General features: G+C 40.4%; 1 protein-coding gene across 7 annotated transcripts in view; it reads left to right on the forward strand.

Moving 5' to 3' along the window:
• The window catches only part of LIMS1 (LIM zinc finger domain containing 1), a 73,717-nt gene that overhangs the window by 23,529 nt on the left and 36,788 nt on the right, over positions 1-13,400 (forward strand). Inside the window, exon 1 of one of the 7 annotated variants that reach the window (XM_077343626.1) lies at positions 1,699-1,821. The exons of 1 other annotated variant lie outside the window; for it this stretch is intronic. Coding sequence is in view for 2 of the 6 variants with exons in the window: in XM_077343620.1 (XP_077199735.1) it covers positions 12,824-12,930 (107 nt within the window). In the remaining 4 variants the exon portion in view is untranslated. Of the gene's footprint in view, positions 1-1,698; positions 1,822-12,679; positions 12,931-12,979; positions 13,088-13,400 lie in introns of those variants that run through there. 5 more of the 7 variants (XM_077343620.1, XM_077343621.1, XM_077343624.1 and 2 more) reach the window with 5 other exon arrangements.

Raw genomic sequence — 13,400 nt, forward strand, 5'->3', positions numbered from 1 at the left:
TGAAACCCTGGGGTTTCTTTATGTCCATGGAAGGGTTTCCTGAATTGGTGAGAGTTAATTTTTAATTTTTAAAAAAAATGTTAAACATTTATCAGATGATATAACCATATATAGTCATGTTGACTTACCCCCCCCCCCTCCCCAAATGGCCAGTGATGGGTCTGGAGGGGGTGGGAAGGGGAGGTACCCTGAGTAGGCATGTACACAGCTATTCTTCCCTACTATATTCTGCATGATTGTGCCATTTATTGGGTTTCTCAAAGACTGGAGAATGTTTCAGGGGTTTCTCAATGGTAAAAATGTTTGAGAAATGCTGGGTTTTATACTTGAAAAGTGAGAATAACCATTACGACTTTATCCCAGTGCAGCCTGGGATCCTTTTTATTTTGTGTAGTAATACAACAACCTTTGAACAACTGCTGGCAAGAATGCTGTGTACATTTTACACATTGTACGCATTTTGTTTGTACAGCAGTTCTAAAACAGACTGGAGGAAAGCCTGAAACATTTTTGCATACTAATTGTGCATATGCCTCTAAAAGGTTTTAAAGATTACTACTGGAAAATGCCAAAGAGCTTTGTCTTCCTATTTTGTACAGCTTATTGAATCAGTCATGGCTCCAAGCATTTTAACTCCAGAACCCTCTGAGACTTGTGCTGGGGCATCTATGAAGGTGGGGATGGAGGGAACAGGGGACAAATGGAAAGATTACTGGTGAGGAAATGACAGGAAGTCCTGAGTTCAGGTACATGTTAAGAAAAAAGCAGGAGTATTGTGATTCTTGCCCTAACCTTGGAAGCCAAGCAGGATCAGCTTTGATTAGTATTTGGATGGGAGGCCACCAGGGAAGCCCAGGGTTGCTATGCACAGGCATTTCAATGACAAACCATCTTTGAATGTCTCTTGCCTTGAAAACCCTACGGAGTCATCATAAGCTGGGTGTTACTTTCCATCACATTGTGACTCTTGGACATCTTAAGGCAGGGGTAGTCAAACTGCGACCCTCCAGATGTCCATGAACTACAATTCCCAGGAGCCCCCTGCCAGCTGGCAGGGGGCTCCTGGGAATTGTAGTCGGACATCTGGAGGGCCGCAGTTTGACTACCCCTGTCTTAAGGTATTCTTACATGGTTAGTCTCTAGCTTTCTAGTTATAGAAGAAGAGTTGGTTTTTACACTCCACTTTTCACTTCCCAAAGGAGTCTCAAAGCGGCTTACAATTCCCTTCCTCTCCCCATAAGAGACACCATGTGAGCTAGGTGAGGCTGAGAGAGCCCTGACATTACTGCTCTGTGAGAACAGACTGTGACGAGCCCAAGGTCAGTCAGCTGGCTGCCTGTGGAGGAGCAGGGAATCAAACCTGGCTCACCAGATTAGAAGCCGCCGCTCCTGGTCTCTCCCATGCTTAAGACTTCTGTGGTGCTGGTCATTGGCAATTCATAGCCTCCTGTTCCTTCAAGAAGCTCAGGCTGGTTGTTGTAAATGAGTTTGATATTGCATTTGAATTCTATTTGAGGATGACAGCAGAGGTCTTAGGCAAGAAAGGGGCTTTTAAATAAAATAACAGGCTGTACAGTAGGGTGTGAAATACCAGCCTGATATGAAGTGAGGCCACTTACACACTGTTCAGTATCAGTTCTGTGTTTTTGTTCTACTTTACTAGACAAATAATGGGAAGTGGTTTGCTAAGTCATCCTGGCATTTATCATTGCTGCCAGTCATGGCCAAAGGAAAAGCTGTGTAAACAGGGAATGTTTAACATACAGCTTTTTTGGTTGGTTTGTTCATCAGCTCTTCTGCTTGCAGATCCACAAGTATATTGTGAGTATTCCCTCTTTCATATTTTGTTCTTTCAGGGATGCCCCAGGATTCTGTATTTGCCAGGGCTGAATTCTCTGTCTCTGTAGGTAGAGAACTGTCTCTGTAGGTAGAGAACTGTTCAATGTATAGTTTTGTTTATTTCCAAAGAATATCTAATAAACATAACCTTTTATGGAAGAGGCTTACTCTTCTAAAGAGAGTTTAGCTGAATAATATCATTTGGGTGGGTTTGTTGCAGATAAAACCTTTGTGAATTGACAGTGTCACATTTTTATATTGATGTTGTTCTCACACAATAATTTGTCCCTCAGAATCCTTGTAGAAGTTTCAAAATAGAAAAGAGACACCAGAATGATGTACAGATCATGCTTTCCAAAGAGCATAGGGAATGATCCCCCCCCCCCCCCGGCTTAACTCTGCAGTAACAGAAGCCTCAGTCCTGCTATTGGTAACTGTCAATAGTGGAAAGGCCCTAAAAATTCTATTTTTTTTGCAGCCATTCTTGCCATGTCTTACAGAATTAGTGACTAAAATATTTTGAAACAGCTTCTTCCCAGAACAACCTGATTACTAAGGGAAATTAGCAGTGGTGTCCTAAGGAAAATTATACCCTTCCATGCCTGTAAATTTCACTAGACTTAAAAAGGGAAACCTCTGTTTTGTGATTGCACTGTTAATCTGTGGTGAGTGGCTGAATGTTTTTGAAAGGCAGATATTGCAGAGGGATCGATATTATTTATTTGTTTGTTTGGACTTTTGTTTTTTTTTTTAAGGGTTGCATGTCCAGGAATGAATATGAGCTGAGTGCTTTTAATGAGAATCCTGATAATAGGTTTCAAACCAAACTATTCTGTAATTTTCATATAACATCAAGGACATAGCAACTCTAGGAAAGGGTCTTACTCCTAAGATCAGTTTTCACAAATATGTTGAAAGTGATGTCGACCCTGGTAAACAATCCTTTCCTGGTTTATCTAAAAGGTATGGATGAAATAGACTGTCCATTTCTGTGCTTCTGAAAACAGCTTTATTTCACCTTTTTCCTGTATGATACCATTTGAACCCTTTTAATACTTTTTAAAGAAGTCCCAATAAAATAGCCTTTTTTTGTCTGGGCCATTCATTGCAGAAGAGTTTTTTATTTTGATTGTTTTTCTTGCAGTTTGGCTTAAATTTCCGTTGCCTCCCATCTTTCTTGACAAATGATAGGAACTTTTAAAATTCTTGTCATAGACTGAGTAATTACAAATAAATATCCTAGCATTTCCCTTCTGTGTCCACCCCTACATATCCAGAAATCTAAGCAATGAGAATGAAGAGAGAAGTAAATGCACCTGTGTGTTGAATAGACATGGGAAGGCTCAGGGAAAAGCTGGAAAATGAATTTGGAGAAAAAATACCATGGGTTGTCTTAGGTTACTCCCCCCCCCCCCAGTTTTTCCAATTAAAAATTGACATTTTGGGGAGCAGGAAGAAGGAAACCTATGAAATATTTCCTCGATATTATACATGTATTTTAAAAACAATGTACAATATCAGGGTAATTCTCCTACAGTGGGGCCGAAGTAATGCAAAGTGGTTTCGCCTCTGCTTGCCTAGGTAGGGCAATTATAATGCAAATTTCTTGCAGCCACTTAGCTGGTTTGGGAGCAGTGCTTATGGAGGAAGTAATTTTGGAGGAAATTTCACCTAGTATATATGGTTTATAAGGAGTTTGCCTCCTGGAACTGCCATTTCTCCAGGAGAATTGATTTATGTAGACTGGAGATAGTTATCATTCTGGAAGAACTCCAGGCTCCATGTGGAAGTTGGCAAGTATACAACAGAAATTCCAGGACATGTTTATACCTAGATTCAGGTGGGTGGCTATGTTGGTCTGAAGAAGCAGAACAAAACTGGAATCCAATGACACTTTTAAGACCAACAAAGTTTTCCCCAAGGTTTCATAGTTTTATACAAGCAAAATAGCTCACCTACCCAATATATTTAAGTGTTAAAGGTCCACAGAGAAAGGCAAGTACCAGTCTGAAGGGGGGTGGGGGTGGCGACTGCAGTATTCTCACAGAGAGGCAACATTCTCTTGGTATAAACATAATTCACTGTCACCTTTTAAGACCAACAAAATTTCATTCAAGGTATGAGCTTTCGTGTTCACGCACACTTCCTCAGACAATGAAATAGGAATTATCAGAATACAGGTATAAGGAGAGAGTAAATTAGCAGTAAATTAGTAAACAGCATCATATAGATATCCAACAAATATGTAGCATAATGAAGGACAAAAAATGCTTTGCTAGAATAACAAACTGAATTCATCTGTCCATTGGGTTCAGTCACCATTCACAAAAACACAAGCAGAATTAAAATGTTAAGGTTAGTGATTAATGGCAGATGCTTTCCCAGTTGTGAACAGAAGTATTTTAAAAAGACCTGTCCTAATACCGGAGAGTTAGATTATAAATTACTTTAGGAAAATTGCTCCGATACAAGTTATTACAACACTCAAAACAATGGAATCTCCAGGACTCAACAGGGATATTGGTTTCTTCTCTCACTACATATGCTAATCTCATTCATCTCTTACATCTGCATTCCTTAAAATCCCCTCTTCATTTCATTTGTGATGTAATGAATTATGTAACACTCAAATATATATGCTAAGGTAGGCTTGGATGCAGCTTTTTAGTATTGGGTAGGTTAGCCAATTTTTTAGCTTTGGGTAGGTTAGCCATTTTGCTTGTATTAAACTAAGAAAATTATATTTTTAAGTTTCTTAATTCTGTGCTAATGAATGCCCTGAGCTGGATTGTCCAGGCTAGCCCAATCACATCAGATCTTGGAAGCTAAGCAGGGTCCCTGCTGGTTCATACTTGGATGGCAGTGAGTCCAGGGATTCTGTGCCAAGGCAGGCGATGGCAAACCATCTGTTTATCAATGTCCTCAAAAGTCCTACAGGGTTGTCATAAGTTAGCTGTGACTTGACAGCCTTTCCTCCATACCACCAAAATAATAAATGATGCGACTTATGTTGTTAAAGCTTTCATTTAATGTTTTCTTCAGCATTTCTTGTTCTTCTTCCTTGGGAGGAGACAGGAATCCACCCTCCCCCATGACTTCCATGTCTCTGGAAATATAACTTTTCTCTTATATTATCATCAAAAGATATAGTGTGCCCAGTGAAATCTGATTAAACTTTGGCATGCCCAATTAGTTCATGTGGCATTCTGTCAGCAGAGGGAGACGTTGCAAAGCTGGAGTCTTGCATGTAACATTACAAGCTTTTATCGGAAGCAAAGACAAAAATATATCTGTCTGTTCATCTGTATTGCCTGTAGGCAATTATACAATATTATTATTTATTATAAAGAAATGCAAAAAAAGAGAGGGAATATTATTTTATTCAATTTCATGTCAAACCAGTTTATATGTATAAAGGAACTAGAAATAATGTTACCTTCTACAAGGGAAAGTAGTTTTTCAGTATTAGTTTTATTAATATTTTCAGACATGCATTTTCAACCTTTGGGGAGAGGGGGAGAGCTATGATGGGAGGGACAGATTGGAGTAGGACAAAGAAGAGTTGTTTGTTTATACCCCACTTTCCCTACCCAGAGTTTAAAAGCAGTTTACAATTGCTTTCCCTTCCTCTCCCCACAACAGACACGCTCTGGGGTATATGGGGCTGAAAGAGCTCAGAGAGAACTGTGTCTGATACAGTGTTCTCCATCTGGCTACACGTGTAGGAGTGGGGAATCAAACCCGGTTCTCCAGGTGCTCTTAACCACTATACCACATGCAGTTCCATATTCCTTTGCCCTAGTCTCCCCCTCCATGATTTAAATTCCCCTCTTCAAAATATTTCACTTTTTAACAAAGACACGGGTGCTGTTGTAAATATTATTGAGTAATTTGTAGTTAATAACTGAAAAGGAGGTTATATAGGGTGGTTTAAAATTGATTTAAAGGTCTTTGCAGAATCACTGAGGAACAAGTGTAACCCTTTCAAAAAATGAATATTAAAACCATAGTTTCTGACCCTTCCACTCTCACTGAGGTTGCATACCTGTTCTCGTGAGTATAATAGTTACATCATGCACTTTTCAGGGAAGAGAAGAGAGGTGCATGATGCATGATCTCTAGTGCATTATGATTTATTAGTGTTTGACCAGCTCAAATGAAAAGTGGCTAGTTGAAAACTGTGCATTTCATCAATAGTAGAACTTCCATGTTGAACTGACCCAGGCTATTTGTCACCATGCTATTCCATGTTTGTTGGGTTATTATGGATTCCTGTATAGTTGCTGTGTTCATCGTTCCTTGGAGCTGGGTATTTTTTGCATTTCTTTTCTCTGCTTAAAGAGTGCAGGAGACCCACTATCTACTCCAGTAACAAACTGGCAACTGAGTCATTAGGACTGAGTTGACTGTTTTCCATCACTATACATTTTTGGACAGTCCTAAATGACAGGGTTGAGTCATCATTGCAGCCAGATTACCTAGTCTCTAATTCATCAGTTGGTCTGAAGTTAAAGTCCATGAAGGGAAGCCTTAAGCAGAAGATGAGATATATCTTGAAAGACAACCAGGACAGGATCCTGGCAATAGGGAAATATGCCTATATTCTCTAACCATCTTGAGTATAAAAATTTAATAGCCATATGTTGAATCTTTCAGACTAGACTAGCTTGGAGTGTATATTGGAAACCATGATCAACTATTTTGTAGTCTCCCTGTGACCATGTAGGGGGACTTTGGCTCACTGGTAGAGCATCTGCTTGGCATGCAAAAAGTCCCAGCCAGGTTCCATCCCTGACATTTTCAGTTGACAAGACCAGGTAGTAGTGATATGAAAGACCTCACCCTGAGACCCAGGAGAGCTGCTGCTAGTCTGAGTAGACAAGATTGAAGTTGATGGTCCAGTGGCTCTAAGGAAGCTTCTTTTGTTCAAGTCATTGCTGTTTTCCCAGAAGTCTATCGATATCTTTGGAAACTGGACTGATTTTGATTTCAGTGAGGGATGTCGTTTTATCCCTACTCCTTACCACCATATCCCACCAGATCATGTTTTTGTGGAATGTATTAAATAAATGTTGAATAAATGCTTGTGATTTATGTTCTTGTTGAGCTGTATTATCTAAAGCAGTTAGAAGACCAGACTTTGCATCTGCATTGATGAGCCAAATGTTAAAGAGTAGTGTGGAGAGACTGGTGGCTAGGTCAGTAAGTCTCTCAGTTAAGACCATTTTGGGAACTGATCTTTACCCTGCCAGTCCTTCCCTCTTCTCAACATTATTTGCTGACCTGGGCACTATATCAAACAATATCTTTTTCAAACAGAAAAGTAGACAAGGTGTGTTCACTTAATCTGTTTGCTGAATCACTGTTTCCATGGCAATAGGTCAAGTGTGACTCTGCCTGGCAGAGCAAGGGTAGTAATTTTGCCTTCTAATATGGGCAAAGTAACATCTCTTGATTTTTGCCGCTCTTACAACCTAAGCTGAGGCACAACCCTCTCAGTACACTGAAAAGTGTAACTCTGTTGAGAATTGCACGGCTAAGGTACTAAACCCCTACTTTGGAGCATTTAATATCTTAAGGTGGAACAAAATGCTGTTCTGTTTCTTCTTATCTATTTATTTGGCTTTTATACCACCCCTCAGTGGGTTTATAAAATAGCAATAAAACACAATATTAAAATTTAATAAACACATAAAACATTAAAACCTAATAAAATCCAATGCAAAAACCCGGGTCTCCCGACTCCTGCCCACCAATATATGCCCCCATAAGGAGAATGAGAAAAAAAGAAAATGGGGAGGGGACATGGAGAGGAGAGGGGGGAGGCCCAGTTAGTATTTAGGTCACCATTCACAAGCCTTTCCAGTGATATATTCTGTGAAAAGCAGATCGAGGTATTCTCTGGGCCTCCATACAATTTGGCACCTAATTAGACACATAGCTTTGCTTTTTGTATCAGTGGCTTTCATACACTAGCAGACCGTACCCTAAAAGCTGGATAGGGAAAGGTTAAATATTACTGGTATATAGCAATAGGAGTTGGCTGATTCTGATCATTTTTCACAGATTGAGCAAGCTTTGAAGTTTTCCGCCCAACTACAGAAAGAATGTAACCTATTTATAATGTTTATTTAGTAAATGCTTGAGCAAGATAGCTAGACCACAGCCAATCAGTTAAAGAAGGAACATAGATGTTACGTGTCTGACTTAGATGACCAAGTTAGCCCTATCTCATTAGATCTCAGCAGATAAGTAGGTTTGACCCTGGTTAGTACTTGAATGGGAAGGAAGTCTGGGGTCACGGCATACAAAGGCAGACAACGGCCAACCACTTCTGAATGTCTCTTCCCTTGAAAACCTGCCATACGTCAGCTGCAACTTGAAGGCTGTTTCCACCAGGTACCAAGTTCTACTTCTCACAATCAATAATTATCAACAAAAAATACTCACTTCAGTAAGTGATGTGTTGATACCTCTAAGAGGTTGATCTTGAAATGACATGAGGCAGCAAATATTCTTTTCTAATGTATTTTCAGGATAAACAGCCACTGGAACAATGACATGGCTATCACCTGAGAGAACGACGGGGTGCTTGGTGCAAGGAAAGAGCTAATACTGCCCTGAGCTGTATGAGAGGGCAGTATAAAAATCTAATAAATAAATAAATCCAGAAAAATGGGTATGAGGTACATATTGCCAGGAAATGAGGAAGGCAGAAGGTCATAGACTGATTTGTAATAACAACCTCCCCTCTATTTAAGAAATAATACTCTTAATACAGTTGACGATATTGTATGATGCTGGGATTGAAAGCATTTGGCTCTTTCATTACTTCTCATTAAGGATGGCAATTTTTTTTTTTACAAATTCAGTTGCTGGACAAAACCAATCAAGAATGAATGAGTAGCATGGTGACTCTAAAGCAGGCTTTTTCAACCAGGGTTTCATGAAACCCTGTGGTTTCTTGACAGCTCTAAAAGGGTTTCCCAAATGGGGGGAAGTTAATTTTTATATATATGTTAAATATTTTTAAAACATTTATCAGGTGTTATGACCATATATGGTCATGTTGACTCACCCAGATGGCCAGTGATGGGGGTTGAGAAGGGGAGGGGGCCCAGGTGGCCATGTACACAGCTATGCTTCCCAACCTTATTCTGCACCATTGTGCCACTCGTGAGGTTTCTCGAAGGCTGAATAAGTCTTAGCGAGAAAAACACATGCCATGGTGTTTGTTATTAGATTAGTAGTCTTTCAAATAGTTTGCGTCTGGATCTGTTAGAATCTCTTTTGTGTTCCTGTATTGCAACAAGATTTTGACCTTGAAGCTATATCACATTGGGACATGTAAACATCTCCTGACCCACAAGCTTTCATAATTTGGCAGTTGTTCATGCAGATAAGCTAGACTTGAGAATGTGAGCCTTGGAGTTAGCTTAATATGTTCTCATTTCCAACCACCCCCAAATGTCTGTTTCCTTGAAAACCCCATGGGGTCAACACAAGTCAGTGATGAATTAATGGCCAAAAAAAGGATTTTGCCTAGTAATGTAAATATTAAGGACATTTATGATGTCTCTACATTATCCTATGCATTATTTTCATGATCTCACTCATTCTATTCTTATCACAGTTATATGTACTGATTTTACAGATAAACAGAAAAATCCCAATCAAACGAAAAATCCTACCTCATTAATCACTAGACTTCACAGTTATTTGTAGGAGCATTAACTGGTGGTTAAACACAACAAATGAAAGACTTCAGGGTGCTGTTGCTCAGTTATTTTTAAGCTTACCTGGCTGTACATTAAGAATTTTCTTGAAGCTCTCCAATTGAAAATGCAATGCTGCATGTTTAGGCAAATATCGGGCAGGGTCTTTCTTCTATTTATTTTCTCTCCCCCCCCCCCAAACAAACTTTCTAGGTGAGTGTCAATTTATAACCTGCTTTGCTTTATAGTAAAGTGAGATTGGGCAAACTTTGCCAAATTTGGGTACAGTTACAAAGCTCTGAAGAAAATAATTGCAAATTCTCATTTTACCTGCACATGGAACCAGGATATGGCCATATCCTGCCACTGAGTACACAGTTGGCGTGGAGTCCCTGCAGTGCAAGAAGTACTGCATCTTGCATGCAGACTATATTTGAAGAAGTGAACTGACCAAGTCTAACTGGAAAGATTAGCCATTAAAGAAACTAACGTATTTTAGAAGTCTCCATGATATTTCCAAAGTCTTCAAGGAAAATTTCTGCTGGTTCCACTCAAAACAGGAAGCCTGCTGCACCTTTGTAACTTCTTTGACGTCTTTGTACATCTCTTTGTACATCTCTATGATCTCATCAGATTATAGAAGCTTAGCAAGGTCAGCCCTGATTGGTACTTGAATGGAAGACTATGTATGAAGTCCAGAGTTGCTACACAAAAGCAGGCAAGCCAATTCTGTTAGTTTCTTGCCTTGAAAAACTGATGGGGTTTACACTTCACTACAAGAGAATATAATTCTTACACTTACTATCAATTAGTTGTATAGAATTTGCTGCCATGGGATATGGCGATGGCCATGGATTAGATGGAGGATGGGTCCATCACTGATTATTAGCCTGGATATAACTTGGTAGACAACAGTCTGGAGAATGGTTGCTGTTTGGGGTCTGAGCGGGTCTGAAGGAAGATTCGCAATGAAGCTTCAAGAAGATTTTATAGGCTGCTTATGAGAGCCTATGACATGGTGGTAAAGGTTGCTAAACGTGAGTTTTATGCAGCGTTCATCATGTCTGTTACCTGACACCCAGAACAGTTATTTAGGGTAGTTTGGTCCCTCACTAACCTCAAGGAAGGACAGTCAAATAGTAGTAAATTGGAATTAAGCAGTGAGGCCCCTGTGATACTTTGCTGATAAAGACTCAATGCTCTGCCATGACCTTCCTGTCACACTTGGCATAGTAAGGGAACTGGAGGCCCTTCGGCCATCATTGGGTAGAGTGTTTGATGGCTTCAGGCAACTCTTGCTGGCCAAACGGGATAAGTAGCTAAATTCAGTGATTTCGACCATTTACCCATTAGATCCCTGTCCTTTTTGACTGCTCGAACGGAGCAATGAGAGGATAGGAGGCCCTCTCTGGGAGATAATAATAGAAACATAGAGTTGGAAGGGGCCTCTAGGGTCATCTAGTCCAACCCCCTGCACAATGCAGGAACTCACAACAACTAATCTACAAAGACCTTCCCAGAGGAGCTAAAAGTGGTTCAGCATTTACTGAATAAAACAAAATTGGACTCCCAGGATCCAGCCAACCACTGCCCCATTTCTCATTTGGCATTTCTGGGGATGGAGGTTGAAAGGGGAGCAATGGACCAACTTCTAGCATACCTAAAGAAAACTTTGTTTGCCCCATTCCAGTCTGGCTTCAGTCCTAGCCATGGGATGGAGATCGTTTTGGTTGCCTAGATAGACACGCTTTGACGACAGCAGGATTGGGGCAGGTAGACATTGCTCATGTTGCTCAACCTCACGGCAGTGTTTGATGTGGTAAATCATGAGTTGGACTATGGGGGGCAGCTCTTCAGTGGCTGATATCTCTGCAGGGCTGCGGACAGAGGGTGGCAGTGGGAGAGAATGGAGATTCTTCCATCTGTTTTCACTAGCAGTCGGAATGGTTGGGTTCAATTATGTGCAGATGTCATCACTTGCTTCGTATCCACATCGTCCGCTTCATCACCTCAGAGACAATTTTGGTCCAACTACAAGTCAAGTTTATGCACCACTATTTAAACTTGTATTGCAAGTTTAAAATACATCATTATCACTTGCAACTCAACAGTTGCCAGCTTCCTCTCTTACAGGAAGCCTTTTATTCCTTCTTGTTTTCCACTGTCTCCAATGGACCTTGTCCCAAAACACAGTAGAATGATGAGTGATGCATGATGTAACTTCTAATGATTACAACCTAGCAAAGAATCGTGAAAATCATTCCCCCCCCCCATTTGGCTTTTCTGCTGAAGGGATTTTGCCCATTTAACTGCATTTGAGAGGACTAGCCATATTAGTGTGTTGCAGCAAAGAACAACAAAAAGAGAACCTTGGGGCATCTTAAAGACTCACACTGCTATTGTAGTTTGTGCTTCTGTGGATTAAATTAAATCTCAGCAGAGGCACGAAACTTTAACCACAGTTGGCAAAAGAATTATAAATGAAAGGCTATGAAACACGAAATCTCTTTTGGCTCCATTCTTCACCATCCCCCCCCCCCTTTACCTAGGAGGGAATGCATGAGTGAAAGTGAATAACATTTCTAATAAAGTGGGTTCTGTTCCACAAAAACTTGTGTCCCATTAAGCATTTCTTTTAGCATTCGAGTCGCTACAAAATCCGACCCTTTGCTATCTTTCATTTTGGAAGGCTATTGCAAAAATTAAAAGCTTTAGCGTGTTTTAGGTTTTATTTTCCTATAGCTAACACTTATTTTGGCATATAAATTAAAGCCACAGGTTACTTGGCTAAGCCAGATCAGTGTCATTTCATGAAAGATGGCTTCTGGAGTGGCAATAGAATATTATCTGGGGGTGGGAACAGTGAGTTGACCATTTCAGTTGATTGGAAGAGGTAGGAAGAGAACAGAAGGCGATAAGTTTTGTTGTTGATTTGTTTGCTTGGTTCCCTTCCACACACACATAGTGCTTTGATTTGCTTCTGGATTGTGTGCAAACCAAATGTCTGTGGCTGATCATAGAGCCATCCCTTAGATGTGAGGCTTTTTGCTAAAGGAAACGGTTCCCTTCTGGAGGGTGTGTACCTATGAGAAACAGGAAGCAGCTCAGCGGCTGCCTGTACAGAGAGACTTTCCCTTCTGATCCGTGCAGGTGTGCAGGCTCCCTGCTCAACAGGTTCCTTCTGAGCATCTTGGCAACCTCTCTGGTCGATAGAATCTTCTTTTTTGTTTTTTTGGGGGGAAGAGGAAGGAAAGCGTGAGTTGGACAAGATGACTGCATTGCAGCTGAAAGAATTATCTCATTCGGGTCTGTACAGAAGGAGAAGGGATCGTCCCGATAGCTTGGGACTTCATGGGTTACCTGATCAGAAGCTAAGGTGAGTGCCGGGGAAAAAATTAATAGTTAACAAGAGCGCAGGGTGTCTCTCAGCATGATGGTTCATTCAGATTGTTGCAGAAAGCTGAGCACAGTGAGGATTGCAATAGTGTCAGGTACAAAACCAGAAATGATAGGAATCGTCTCCGATTGCAAAGGTAAGCAAAGAGGAGTTAAGAGGAAGTTGGTGTATCCAGCAGCTCACCCCACTTTGGACTATTTCCCTGCGGCGTTATTGTTCTCTTAAACACTGTGATAGCACCGGGAGCAAAAATGGGGCATTTTTGTAACTTTGATTTTAATTGAATCTTGCTTTTTGTTCAGAGTTCTTTAGACTTCATTCCTATATCTTAAAAATCAGTTTTAGCTACCAGCACAGTTCTGTAGTAGCAAGCAGACCTGTGTAGGCTTTTGGAATTTCTGGTAATGCTCTGTAGAATTTTTCTTCTTTTAAAAAAAAATAGGGTGATG

The sequence above is a fragment of the Paroedura picta genome, chromosome 6 (genome assembly GCF_049243985.1).
Source record: "Paroedura picta isolate Pp20150507F chromosome 6, Ppicta_v3.0, whole genome shotgun sequence".
NCBI lineage: Eukaryota > Metazoa > Chordata > Lepidosauria > Squamata > Gekkonidae > Paroedura > Paroedura picta.